This window comes from Xiphophorus hellerii, chromosome 4, assembly GCF_003331165.1.
Source record: "Xiphophorus hellerii strain 12219 chromosome 4, Xiphophorus_hellerii-4.1, whole genome shotgun sequence".
NCBI lineage: Eukaryota > Metazoa > Chordata > Actinopteri > Cyprinodontiformes > Poeciliidae > Xiphophorus > Xiphophorus hellerii.
The window spans coordinates 14,515,256-14,528,286 of NC_045675.1; the positions used below are offsets into that span (position 1 = coordinate 14,515,256).

Genomic DNA, 13,031 nt, shown 5'->3' on the forward strand with positions numbered 1-13,031 from the left:
TCTATCTATCTATCTATCTATCTATCTATCTATCTATCTATCTATCCTTTTTCTTTAAATGTTAGCATGTAAAACTTTCTTGTTTTAAATGGGACAGTGGTCCGTATGCCATATATCGTTATGATGCATGGATAACACTTTATTTAATAACTAAAATACAGAGTTATTAAACAAAGTTCAATCGTTGAAGCCAAAGAGAGTAAGTTGGGCTGACAGGCAGCTGGTGGCCTCTGTCAGTTGAGAAAAGTTTGTTTCTGAGCGCTTCTGATATGTTAATTAGCTCTGCGAGTGTGCGACCCTATTGGCTCTTCGTCCGAGTCAATTTCCCGTTTCCAGCCTTACGTCAGGGCGGCTACAATGCTCTTAAACTCATCTGCTGTGTGATCCCAGTAAAAAATCGTCCCACTAGGTACTCAGCGGCATCAAACGTGCGAGAGCGACTCTCGGCTTGTTTCCCCCTACACCTTCTCTCCGCTCGCGTAATGTGCTCCTGAAGAAGGCGTAAAGTGTTAAATGTTTGAAACACAAAACCACCGTGTTTCACATGCTGAAAGAGGACTCCGCTACTCGTGCGCGCGGCACTGCTGCGTCTGTGCAATAGACTCCGCAAAGAAAAAACTCCTCTCGCACGCCTGCAACTCCGTGGCTGCGCAGAAAGGACGCTGCGAAACCTCGTTTTTTCTAGTTTCAAGACAAACGCTTAAAAAATCAAACTGGCTCACGTCTTTCCCAACCAGCCCAGTTTGACAGCTGCTCTTCACCCCGCTTGGAGGACTGTCAGCAGCAGCAAGAGGATGGCATCAGAGCTGGCAATGAGCAACTCCGACCTGCCCACCAGTCCCTTGGCCATGGAATATGTTAATGACTTCGATCTGATGAAGTTTGAAGTGAAAAAGGAGCCGGTGGAGCCCGATCGCAACATCAGCCAGTGCAGTCGCCTTATCGCCGGGGGATCCTTGTCTTCCACCCCGATGAGCACGCCTTGCAGCTCGGTGCCCCCTTCCCCAAGCTTCTCGGCGCCCAGTCCGGGCTCGGGGAGCGAGCAGAAGACACACATAGAGGATTTCTACTGGATGTCCGGTTATCAACAGCAGTTGAATCCAGAGGCGCTGGGCTTCAGCCCCGAAGACGCAGTCGAGGCGCTCATCAACAGCAGTCACCAGCTCCAGTCCTTCGATGGCTACGCGAGGGGCCAGCAGTTTACTGGCGCGGCCGGGACAGGAGGCTCCATGGCCGGGGAAGAGATGGGCTCCGCCGCAGCCGTGGTGTCAGCTGTGATCGCTGCGGCAGCTGCCCAGAACGGGGCGCAACACCACCACCACCATCATCACCACCACAACGGCAGTCACCACCAGGCACCCGGCGTTCAGTCCAACGGCACCTCTGGGACGAATCACCCTCACATGCGCCTGGAGGATCGGTTCTCAGACGAGCAGCTGGTGACCATGTCGGTGCGGGAGCTCAACCGGCAGCTGCGGGGGGTCAGCAAGGAAGAGGTGATCCGACTGAAGCAGAAGAGGAGGACCCTAAAGAACAGAGGCTACGCTCAGTCATGCCGGTTCAAGCGGGTTCAGCAGCGGCACGTCCTGGAGGGGGAGAAAACGCAACTCATGCAGCAGGTCGAGCACCTAAAGCAAGAAATCTCCAGGCTGGTCCGGGAGAGGGACGCGTACAAGGAAAAGTATGAGAAGCTCATCAGCAACGGCTTCAGAGAAAATGGATCCAGCAGTGACAACAACCCTTCATCCCCGGAGTTTTTCATGTGAGTCTCAAACTTATCGCGAAAAAAGAAAAAAAAAAAAGTCACCCCTCCGAAAAGTTTTGGTTATGAAGCTTTTTTTTTTATTATCTTTTTTTTTTGCGCAAAGCCAAATAGACAAAGAACCAATTTGTCAAGTTTTTTTATGATTTTATACTTTTTTGTTCTTGTTTTTTTTTTTTTTTTAAGAAGCAATTCCCTCAAGTCTGTGACTGTTTAGATGTGGAGGGTTTTTTATTATTATTTTTGGACAGGCATTATAAGGAAACTTTCATCAATTGTTTTTTGTTTTTTATTGTTAGCTGTATATAGCGCATACGATGTCTGTCAGGCTCTTTTTCCACCGCTGTTCATAAGGTTTGCAGTGCTCTTATTTTTTCTTTTCTTTTTTTTTTTTTTTTTTTTTTTGAAAGTTGACTCAACGTCCCGCTGTTCATAAAGTGTGCGTGCATGCATTAAGCATACTCCTATGAAGTTTATCAGTGTTCCCTTTTACAACATTTTACTTGTAATTCAATGTACAGGTCCCTGTCAAAGCTGCAAACGGGCTATTTTTTTATGTTTTATTTTTATTTACCAAACTTGGAGAATCGCAAGCCTGCCATTTGACGCCACCTCATCTCATGCGTTTGTTTCTCATTGTGTTGAGCAACGAAAATGACTGTACTTTCATCACAAACTATACATTGTTTTAAAGAAATTTGCTATTGAACTGCCCTGCATGCTGGACATGTATGGTTTTATTTTCTTTATTTTTGTGCTTGAAGATGTTCCTTTTCCCCCCCTTTCTTTATATTTGGTCGGATGACTCCAGCATGTCATTCATAACTCCATCTTGGCCTCCTCACTTTTTTGGGACGAACACAAAAAAGTGACAGGACTCCCCCACCCTCCCCTTTAAACGTATACAAGTGCATTTCAGCTGTGTTGAAGTGCTCCACCATCGACTGTCATTGTAGGCTGCAGAAAGTGCGCAGAGCATTACCTGATGGAACTTTTGTCGGCGGAGATCCTGCAGCGAGAGGACGCAAAAAAAAAAAAAAAAAAAAAAAGACTTCACAATTATAAGAAAATCACCAGTCCAGTCTCTGGAAGTCTAGTCTGTTGCTATAAGACTTTGTTATTTAAATATATATCATTGTGCATATGTCAACATTTGAATAATTTTCAATACATAATTTAATTCTAAAGTTTTGTGATGCAACTTGCAAACAACAACAGGTTGAAACACAGATTGCCAAATCAAGGAGAAGTTGTTTTGGGAAAAAAAGAAGGAAAAAAATCGTTAAGAAAAAAAAAATTGGCTAAGCTCCAATTTATAAAGTGGGCAGCGTTGTCCAGTTCAGAAACGGTGCTTTTGCAGCATGCATTAATAAACTGGAGTGTGCGCTCTGATTTCACCCACACATTTAATTATTATTATTTTTTTATTTTAAAGTAATATTTAAAATAATAAAAATTGCATAAAAATACAATTTGAAAAAAAAAAATGAAAAAAAGTTTAATTGTCATTGTTGAAGGCGAAGTGACTTGCAATATACTTTCGAGAAATGTGTCTCTTTCAAACTGACGTACTGAACTGCACTAAAAAGAAAAGGATTTCGCCTATCGCTATGTGGGAGTCAGGGAAATAAAAAGTTCATCTGGACAGCTGTCATAAAGATAAGATTGACACCCTGTTACGACTTAATCGTAACGCTTTAATGTGTAATGATCAGGTCGGAAGAGAATGTTGTTTGTCTTTAAACAAAGTCAATATTTGCAAAGCAATAACTAATTATTATAATTATTATTATTATTCTAATCGATGATGTCTGGACATTGTTGGATCTTCAGGGATTGTTACCCTGCATGTACAAAAACGAAAGCACCATTCGCTAATGAATCTTAGAAATATAATATGTTAATTATTCTTTTTTTTTCTTATACATAGTATATATATAAATATATATATATATATTTTGCTGTGCAAAATTATACCACTCACTAACCTTATGTGATGTTCATATGTGCTCGTTTTTTTTTCCATTTCATACAATTAAAAGATATGCAATAAATGTATGTAACTGTCTTCATTAAGTTTCTCATCTTTTTCTCTTTTGATTTGTCTAGAGACGTTTTGTCTTTGTGATTGAAGCATTCATTAGGGAAATCACAAACAAGCTGATGTGCCACATTGACTATTCACTTTCAACTTTTTTTTCTTAACTATTTAATATATTTGTATCCCGCTAATGATTAAATGACAGGTCATGCCAAAACAGTGGGGAAAAATTCCCAAAACATTTTGAAGCTATGAGCTTAAATTTATAAAATAAGGTTTTGGACAGTAGCTTAGACTGATAGAGGCCATACATCCTAATGCATATAAGATACTGTAATCTGGATTATCCCAGTTGATTATAGTTATTTCTTTCCCTAAGAAAAAATAACTTAGGGAAAAAGACATTAAAAAAGTTTAATGTCTTTTTTTAGCTCACATAAATCATATTTCCCACAAGTCTACCTTCAAATTTTAACAAAAGATAAATCTTCCCACTGCATAACAGCTTTGTTCCCATTTGAGTTTCATATTCTGATTTTATACATGTTCTATACAAAACCATTTCCTACCATCTCTATCTAAAACTGATTACAAGGTTTATTCAGCTGACAGTTTCTATTAATTTTATTGAAAACTGTGATGAGTGTGTGCGCGTGCGAGAGTGTGTTTGCAGGCTTTCTAATTGTTTTTGAGCAGAGGTGTTCTTGAGAGTGTTCCTGTGTGTAAAGCTTGTGCCAGCATGTGTTTATATAGGTATGGATTCAAACGTGGGTGTATTTCCCTGAATGAGAGTTTTAATTGCATTTCTACATGCAAGTTTCTAGTGGTTTTGCATGTTTCAGATTTGCACCTCACTTTTGTTCTTTCTCATTGTCCTGTTTGCATCTGTGTGGTATCCTCGCTTTAGAGCATTTGTCATCGGAGTGTCATCGTTCGGCCTACCCAGTTTCGCTCAGCCTTGCTCTGTTAGTCAGTGGGTCTGATTGTTGGCCTCATGCGGACGTGCTCAGGTCGACGGGTTGCAATGAGGGCACAGCTGTGACAGGCAAGTGAGTCGGCGCACAAGGAGGTATCAGTATAAGTCAACCGCTGTGGTGAGCAGGAAAAACTTCTGCGCTTCTCAACTAAATCTTTTACCTTTTTTTGGCTGCTGTTTATACATCTTTGGTTGACCTCTTTCAACATAGCTGTGTTACTGCACCATAGTGTTAACTGAAAATGCTTGTCTTCTGAAACACAAGATGAAAAGTGCTTTTGTAAGTTCTGGTACGAGGAGTAGCCTCTTGGGCATCTTTTTTCACCGTTCCAGAACAATCTGTTTTTTTGAAACAGGAAAACCGATGCGCCAAAGTACATTTTGAAGAAACACTCAGGGCTTCAGAGGACAGATTCATAAAAAGTGAACCACACTCTCAGTGTTAATAAAGCACTTAATTATCTAATTTTGTTCAGACTGTAGATTTTGCAGGTATACATTTATTACTAAAATTACACAGAGACAAAGAGATAAAAGACAAACTACACCACCTGCAGATGATGATGCACTTACACACCTCCCCAAAAAACAGAGAGGGGAGGAAAAAGGCATTTTTAACCCACCACTTGTATCCCATTTGAGACGTGTGTGCTGCTGCTCTGGTGGCTGATTTGCCCCGAGTGAGTGGAGAGGCTGAGACAATAGTCGGTCTTGGGCTGAATTAAATGATTTTGCTGATGATTAATAGTGGTGTGGGCCACTGGCTCCTGCGATGTAGAGATGATAAATCGTGAGTGCAGCTCCGTGCAGCTGTACCCGTTTTGGGTCTTAGCATGCACACACCATGCAATTTACAACCAAGCTGCTCTCCTTCTTCCTCAATTTATCTAATTACATCTATTTGATCTAAGCAGTAGTGCTGCTGTATTTTGATGTTTCATATTAACCACAACACTGAACTAAATCACTTCAGGGAGATTAACTCTTTGTTTTTTTTTATGTTTTTTTTTTTACCCTTTTCTATTTTACATCTGTGTTTGATATTTCAGAGACAAAATCCTTTTTGGCCAGATGTTTGGCTTCACTCCTCTGAATGCCATGCATTTTTGTGGCACGGCTTTTTAAGTCCCTTGAGTGATATGTAAAAAATAAAAGAAAATGCTTTAAAGTTAATTCTTCATTGTATATTTTTTTAAAATCTATTTTTTAACCCTTTCCTCATTGGAATACAGTAAATGAAGTCAAACTGATCTGATCTTTACTCCAGAGTTGTGCCCATGTAAAACTTTGGTGCTTTGTGGGCCGACTCTACAAGATGCAGCGCAACGTTCACTGATGTAACCGTAGGTCAGTTGACAGAATAAAACTTCAAAGCTGGTTCTAGATGTGAAATATAGCAGGGTTTAGATTGCGCTGAAAGGAATAAAACAAATCTCTGCATTGCTGCTCGTCTTTCATAAGTAATTTTGGCCTGTGTGAGATGCTAATTGGTGCTTGTGCAGACAAGTACAACGTGGATGTGTGTGGAAACTTATTTAAGTGTGTCTCTGCATGCGTGTGGCTGTCTCTCTTTTGGACAAAAGGATGAACAGAGGTCAGAAGTTACAGCGCACAAGGCTGCTCTCAAAGTCATTAGAGTAATCCTAACCCTGGGGACCTCATGCTCATTTCCTCTTCACAGACCCCACTGAGTGAAATATGCATGCGCATCTAACGTGGAAGACAGAAAATTCAAACATTCCTGTCAAATTGCTATACATTACCCAGACAGTAAAAAAATCAACCTTTTAAAGCATTTTCTAAGTATAAACTACATTTTAAATAACTTGTTTGTGAGAGTAAAGCTAGTATTATGTGGGTAATCTCCTCCATGAGGATGGTGGCATTAAGACAAATAAAAGGTGTTCAAATGCAGTATTCTGTCCAACTTTTGCTCAGTGTGGTAAAGGCAGAAGGGTCTTGATGGTTAGTTCTATCCTCGCTTCTATGCTTTTTCTCAACAGAAACAGTGTCACTGTTAAGTACAGGAAGAACATTGAGGATAACTTCATGCTAATCATAATGCATTCCATTTCCACCTTTTGGGTGTATGTAGACTTTTATTATGGATCCTATCCAATCCTCTATAAACGAGGCCCCCGCCACGTCTTTTCAGAGTAAAACAGAAGAAAGCAAACTCATTTTCCCTCCTCTCAAATTGGCAGTAATCCACACTTAGTGACTTGAACTTTTGTGTGTCTTGTTTCACACTTTAATGGGACTTAATCAAGACAACCATGAAATGCAGTACAATAAAGCTACCAAAAAACGTCAGAGCAATTGCAGTTGTGCAATTTATAGTAATGTTCTCAGTAACAACAATAAAGAAATGTATTTTTTTCTTGCATCTTGTTCATGAGAAAAAGCATACCATAAAATAGATTCCAGTACATGTTCACATGGTTACCAGTGACACCAGACAATCCAACAAGACAGCAGTTACACTGATCACTGGCCTACTCTGTGTTTGAGCAGCCATAAAGACAAAATTAATTTAAAGACTTTCAGTGATTCAATGAATTTCAGGCATCAGTTAACATCTGTGACCGGTCATCAGAGTTGACTTTGCCCTTTGTACACCTTCTTCCTTTGTGGCAGAAAGCACGCCTCAAATAGATATTAGGAGGAAATGCGTGGTGTCATTAGAGAATTGTCCTTGAAAGACTAGCTGCCGGTTATGTTGGTAATGAGGTGGTATAGCCTCTTGAAGGGATAATTTTATACGTCTGTAAATAGACCCAAACTAGAAGCCTGTGACTTAAACAAATGTGAGATTATCTTTCAACCGTAGCAACACCATGGCTGACAAAATAACACAAATAGAAAAACTTTGATTTTAAAATAGTATTCATATATTCACTTTGTAGATAGATAGATAGATAGATAGATAGATAGATAGATAGATAGATAGATAGATAGATAGATAGATAGATAGATAGATAGATAGATTACAGTATTTATTACAATATTGTTAACAGATTTGAACATTTTAGTAATTCAATCCACTAAGATAAATACTTTATATTGAATAATTACACATACACCGATGTTTTCACTTTTGATAACTTTGATAACTTACAGGTAAGATAAACATGGCATTTTACATTAGAATTCAGAAGACCAATAATTGATTAAAAGTCTGTTTATTACCTACTTTTAATCTGACAAATGAACCTCATCACAGCTCATGTTCTAATTTCTGAAATATGAATACATGAATATGTCAGATTTAGCTAAAAAAAATACACAGCATTCCAAATTAGACATTTTAAATTTTGCTACAAATGTTTGCACCTGAATTTAGAAGTTGCATCTAATCAATGTTAAGCAAAGTGAGCATCCCCTTTACATGTACTTTTAACTCCTTCATTTATTTTTTATGAATTTCACATCACATTCTTATGTTTCACTGTCATAGTGGAGCATTTCTGTTGCTTTTCTGCAGCTTCTATTTACTTTTGTAGAAGTGAATTATGTGCCATTTATTTGAAAGTCTTATGACTTAAAATTTCCTGCACTGCAGTGAATTGGCAAAATATTTCCACAGCTGTAACTTTTCAGGGCATTTTAAAAGGGACCCTGTTTGGCATAAGTGCACACAACCAGAAAGTTACACTCATGTTGACACATCTGTAGCAACATTTATAGAGGTTATAAATAACTGTGTTTAATCCCACTTTACACAACCTGCTTACCTCTGTGTAATTTACTGGTGAGCTTGAATGTAAATTTCAGTCACAAGTTATTAGAAAAATTGAATCAAATCCCCTGCATAGAAAAAACACTGGATGTTAAGAACAATGACATGTAATTTCTCAAAATAAGCAGAATTAAAAACCTTTTTTACCTTTTCTCTGATGAAGTACTGCACATGTATTTTTGCCTTTTTTTGCTTTCAGTGTCTTGATGCATGAGCTATGCCTGTAGAATCTATTTGCATGCAAATTTTTACATTTCCCCATGCCATCTATGATACATGCACTGTTTTCCAGCAGACAGACACGGAGAGAGTGAATCTCAGTCATAATGGCTCGACTTGTTCTTTTGTGATTGTTTGTGTGGGTCGTCATGTGAGCTGAGCAGGATGGTAGAAGGAAGAGACTGAAATCAGCACCGAAGGTGACACAATGTGTGTTTGTATTTAAATGAATGTATCCATGCTGATATGTTGTGTTCAATCTTATCTGCTTCTTTAGGTCATCAAGAAAATTCCTCCATCTGTGATTTCACGCCCCTTCTTCTTTGCCCTGGGTTCTTTGAGGTAAATCGCCCTCCTTTACATTCTTTTATTTTCCTCTTAGTCCTATTTTAGCGCAAATGTTTAAAAACACTATTTGAAATGCTATAAATCTAAAAACTACTTTTAAAACATTTAGATATTTTTTTATGTATTACTTTACAGGTAAATTGTTTATGCATTTTTATTTCACTTAATAAAAAGAGCAAATTTCTTTTAAAGTGTAACGGTGCTTTAAAGTAAATTCTCAATGGAAAACATTTTGGATTTTGGCAAAATCCTTCCCAGATGTGTTTCACAGTTCAGAAAATAACAATGGACAATCATTTATCCAGTCCTCCTTTTGAGTTCACAAAAAAGTCCAACACATTCACAGACAACACAGTTGTAAAATTTCCGCCATGCTTGATGAAGAGTGTAGCCAGCAGATTATAGCCACCATTCAAATGTAAATTAAATATTAAGATTTTCTCTTTTGTCTCGGACAACAAGAGAGGGGAAGAGTGAAGAATGGGCTGCTGGGGCTGAAATCAATGCTGTGAGAAAGAGACTGTGTGTAGCTAACCCGATTGTTCCTTTAATGATTTCACTTAGCCATGAGACACAAGCATGACAGGATGTTAGCTTATGCATGACTTTTCACTGAAAGTGCTGTGATCTTCTAAATTCAAGGTTTGTATCTATACTCAGTTTGTGAACTACAGTTTAGTGAAGAACACAATTTGTGTGTTAGTTTTGTTTTATTTTTTTAACTTTGTAAACAACTATCATTCCTTTCACGCTTTCCACCAGATCTTGCTTCAGACATATCAAAATTTATACAGCTACATTTAGACTGTTGATGAATTATGATTGTCATAATTTATTACTTCAGTTATGTCAATTCTAAATAAATATTAAAATTTAAACAAAGAAAAAAAAGACCGTGATGCATTGCATTTAAGTGGAAATTAAAACATAATTTTGTTTCAGTTACCAGTGAGAAAATGAGTAGGAAGAGTGGTACTCAATGACTTGCGTTGCTATAATTAGCAACACAAGTCAGTAATTATTGATTTATCACCATCTTTTTTTTAGCATGGATTTATATCAACAAACTAGGTGGTAAAACAGCATTATGTGTGTGACTAATTTAACTTCTGAAGCTATCACATCCATTTATACACGTGTCTGCCATATTCCATTTTAGAAATCTCACTTTTCTTGTTTGAATCTTGACCATATCAAGTGTAACACTTGATTTTACGGCAACTTTCAATATGAATGCATAGTGTCTTCATTGATGTTATGCTTTGTTTCAAATCAAATGACCTAAATACATTACACACATAAACATTTTTGTGTTTGTACTGATTTCTTCAGAGACTAGATGCATAAAGTGATCATGCACAAATATATCACAGCCTGTTTTACACACTCACTGATAGTTATAAAGACTGATGCTAACTGATATTTATAAAGAAACTAGAATAATAAATTGCATCTGTGTTCAGACTGATTGAATATAAATGCTTAACGTAATTTAGGTGGAGCACAGCTAAAAAAAGCGATGAACAGGGTAGAGTAATTCCATACTAAAGCTTTTGACAGCGGTTGCTTTTTTCCTCATTGTTACCTGAAATAAAGGCCATTGGGTATAAGATTTTTTTTTTTCCCACTCTTGAGGGAAAGTTTGAATCTGTGTTGACACAAGAGGAGTTTTAGCTGAGACGTTGCTTTCGAGTTGCTGCAACTATTTTTGTATTTTGTTATGGACTGGGTCCACCAACTGATCTCAGAGCTAAAAGCTTAAACTGGCACATCACCTTCAATCCTTTAGTGCATGAACAGAAATAAAACTCGAGATTAATGGAGTGTAGCTAGTAGACAGATGTGATATATTATTGTACACTCCAGTTTGAGTATTTTCTTTAGTCTTTCTACTTCCCTTTCTGCTGATTATTGGTCACTACAATCTCCCCCACAAATGGTTTGATCTGGAGTTAAAATAACACTGTTATAATCAGTACTAACAATTTACTCATAACTTAGAAATGATTTTTTTTTCTCTTGCCTGTATACCATTTGTTTTCAGAATTCAAACTTCAAAAATGAATGTAATTTTTCCTCATTCAACAAGAATTTAAAAATCACATTCAGCAAGATTGTTTCTTCTCAAGTCATTCTCACTGTTATGCATATGTTTTAGTAACGTCATAAATTCAATACAGTAGCACAAATTAGGCTTTTGTAAATAAACAAAATTTCACAAAAATGTTAATTATATGCAGGGGTGGGACTTGATGTATGAGGTCATCGGTTGGAGTTTCATTCTATCTGCATGTTGGAAAGTTCTTGAGAAAGGGATTGACTGAAATGCAAGAATGACTAACAATATGTGATGTCACTTAGCAGCGTATTTGTGAAGAAAATATCAAAGGCAATCTATGTATCTGTTTAAAATTTAAGCACAATTTCAAGGTTTACAAAGAACAGAAAAAGATTAAATTATGTTGTATTTCATAGAATCTGCCATTAAGTACAACTCCATACACTAATTTTTGTAACAAAAATAACTACACATGTAAAATATTACTCTCACAACATTCAAAAATTGGCACACTTCTCAACCTTAATTGTCATCATTTTGTCTTAAATGAAAGAAAAAAAGCCTTTGGTGGTGCTAGATCTTGAAATAAGTGTGTTATATTTCATGCCTTTTTTTGTCGTCTTAGTTATAAATTGCTCCACAAAATCTATGGTGGTACAACTTTTATTTACAGTAGGAGTAAAGTCTCCATGCCCAATGTGAAAAAAAGTACCTTGTTCAAAATTGCTCTCCAATCAGTTAAGTGTAAATATAGCGTACTGCTCCTAAGTGTACCTCTAAAATTACCCAAGTGAGATTTATATTTCTGTCTATGTAATGAGTTAACAATAATTGAGTCATGACAGGAAGGGAGACAGTGTGGAGACGAGTGTCCATGTGCAAGTATTTGTACTGAGCATTGTTTACGTGATTGTGTCCATGTGGGGTGTGGGATTAGTGGCTGGCCTTACTCCAGATTCACTTTACTTCAGAAGGGGGGGCAGGACAAAAGCCATCCAGGATGACAAGGACAAATCTTCTTTAGATTAAGTGTTTTAAGTGCTGTGATCCCCCCCCCCACCTCGAAGTCATCAATGTGAATTAGGTGCCCTCTGGTCACTGCTACGGGGTGTTGAATATAAACAATGCCAAGAGAACGGATGTTAAACGAATGAAAGTGGAAAACCATGAGTGTGTCTATCTTAGTCTGCCCCATAAATCTCACTTTCCCAGCCATGCTGCTGCACTGCTCTGATGCAGCGCTTTGACAACCTTTCATCTGAGCCAAGACAGAACAAAAACAGTGTGGTTTCGTCTGTCTAGTTGGCAGAGACCTTCTCCAAAGCGGATGCATTGGGGAATAGCCATCTCTTTGTTTTATTGAGATCCATGCATATAAGAAGCAAGGTTGGGTGGAGGTGGGCTGAAGGGTTGATGTACAATCTGACCACATAGCTCCAGGAGGACAGGGTGAGAAATGTACATGGAGATCCAGGTGTCCTTGCCTTGGGAAAGAGCATCCTGACTCCATCCTGGAAAACTGAGAACCCACCAGTGTCACCGTGTCACCATAGCACCACTCCTCCAGCTCAAGAACAAAAGTTAGGACTGGAGAAATATACAGGTATACAGTGGTGTGAAGCTGTCAACCTATTTCACCTGCCACTGGTTTAGTGTGTGTTATAAAGGCAGACTCACCAAGGGGGGTTGCCACACCAAGCAAAGGGACTGTAGACTTCAGAGCCCAGCAGGGAGTTGAAAAACCTAGAATTTGCTGACAAAGATATAACTCCAGGTGCACATGCACTGTAGGAAAGAGACTTTGGAATAGGAAACTGAACACAAATATAGATACATACACATTTTTTGGGTTAGAAAATGTACAAGCATGTGGTCACATTGGCATAC

The 13,031-nt window shown here is 38.1% G+C and overlaps 1 protein-coding gene across 1 annotated transcript in view; it reads left to right on the forward strand.

Annotated features, from left to right (window-relative positions):
* Positions 1 to 348: 348 nt before the first annotated feature.
* mafa (MAF bZIP transcription factor a) overlaps positions 349 to 13,031 on the forward strand; it is a 90,236-nt gene continuing 77,553 nt past the window's right edge. The window contains exons 1-2 of the mRNA XM_032561089.1: positions 349 to 1,762; positions 9,015 to 9,079. Of these exons, the coding sequence (XP_032416980.1) occupies positions 795 to 1,762; positions 9,015 to 9,042 (996 nt within the window). The 5' untranslated portion in view covers positions 349 to 794 and the 3' untranslated portion in view covers positions 9,043 to 9,079. The remainder of the gene's footprint in view (positions 1,763 to 9,014; positions 9,080 to 13,031) is intronic.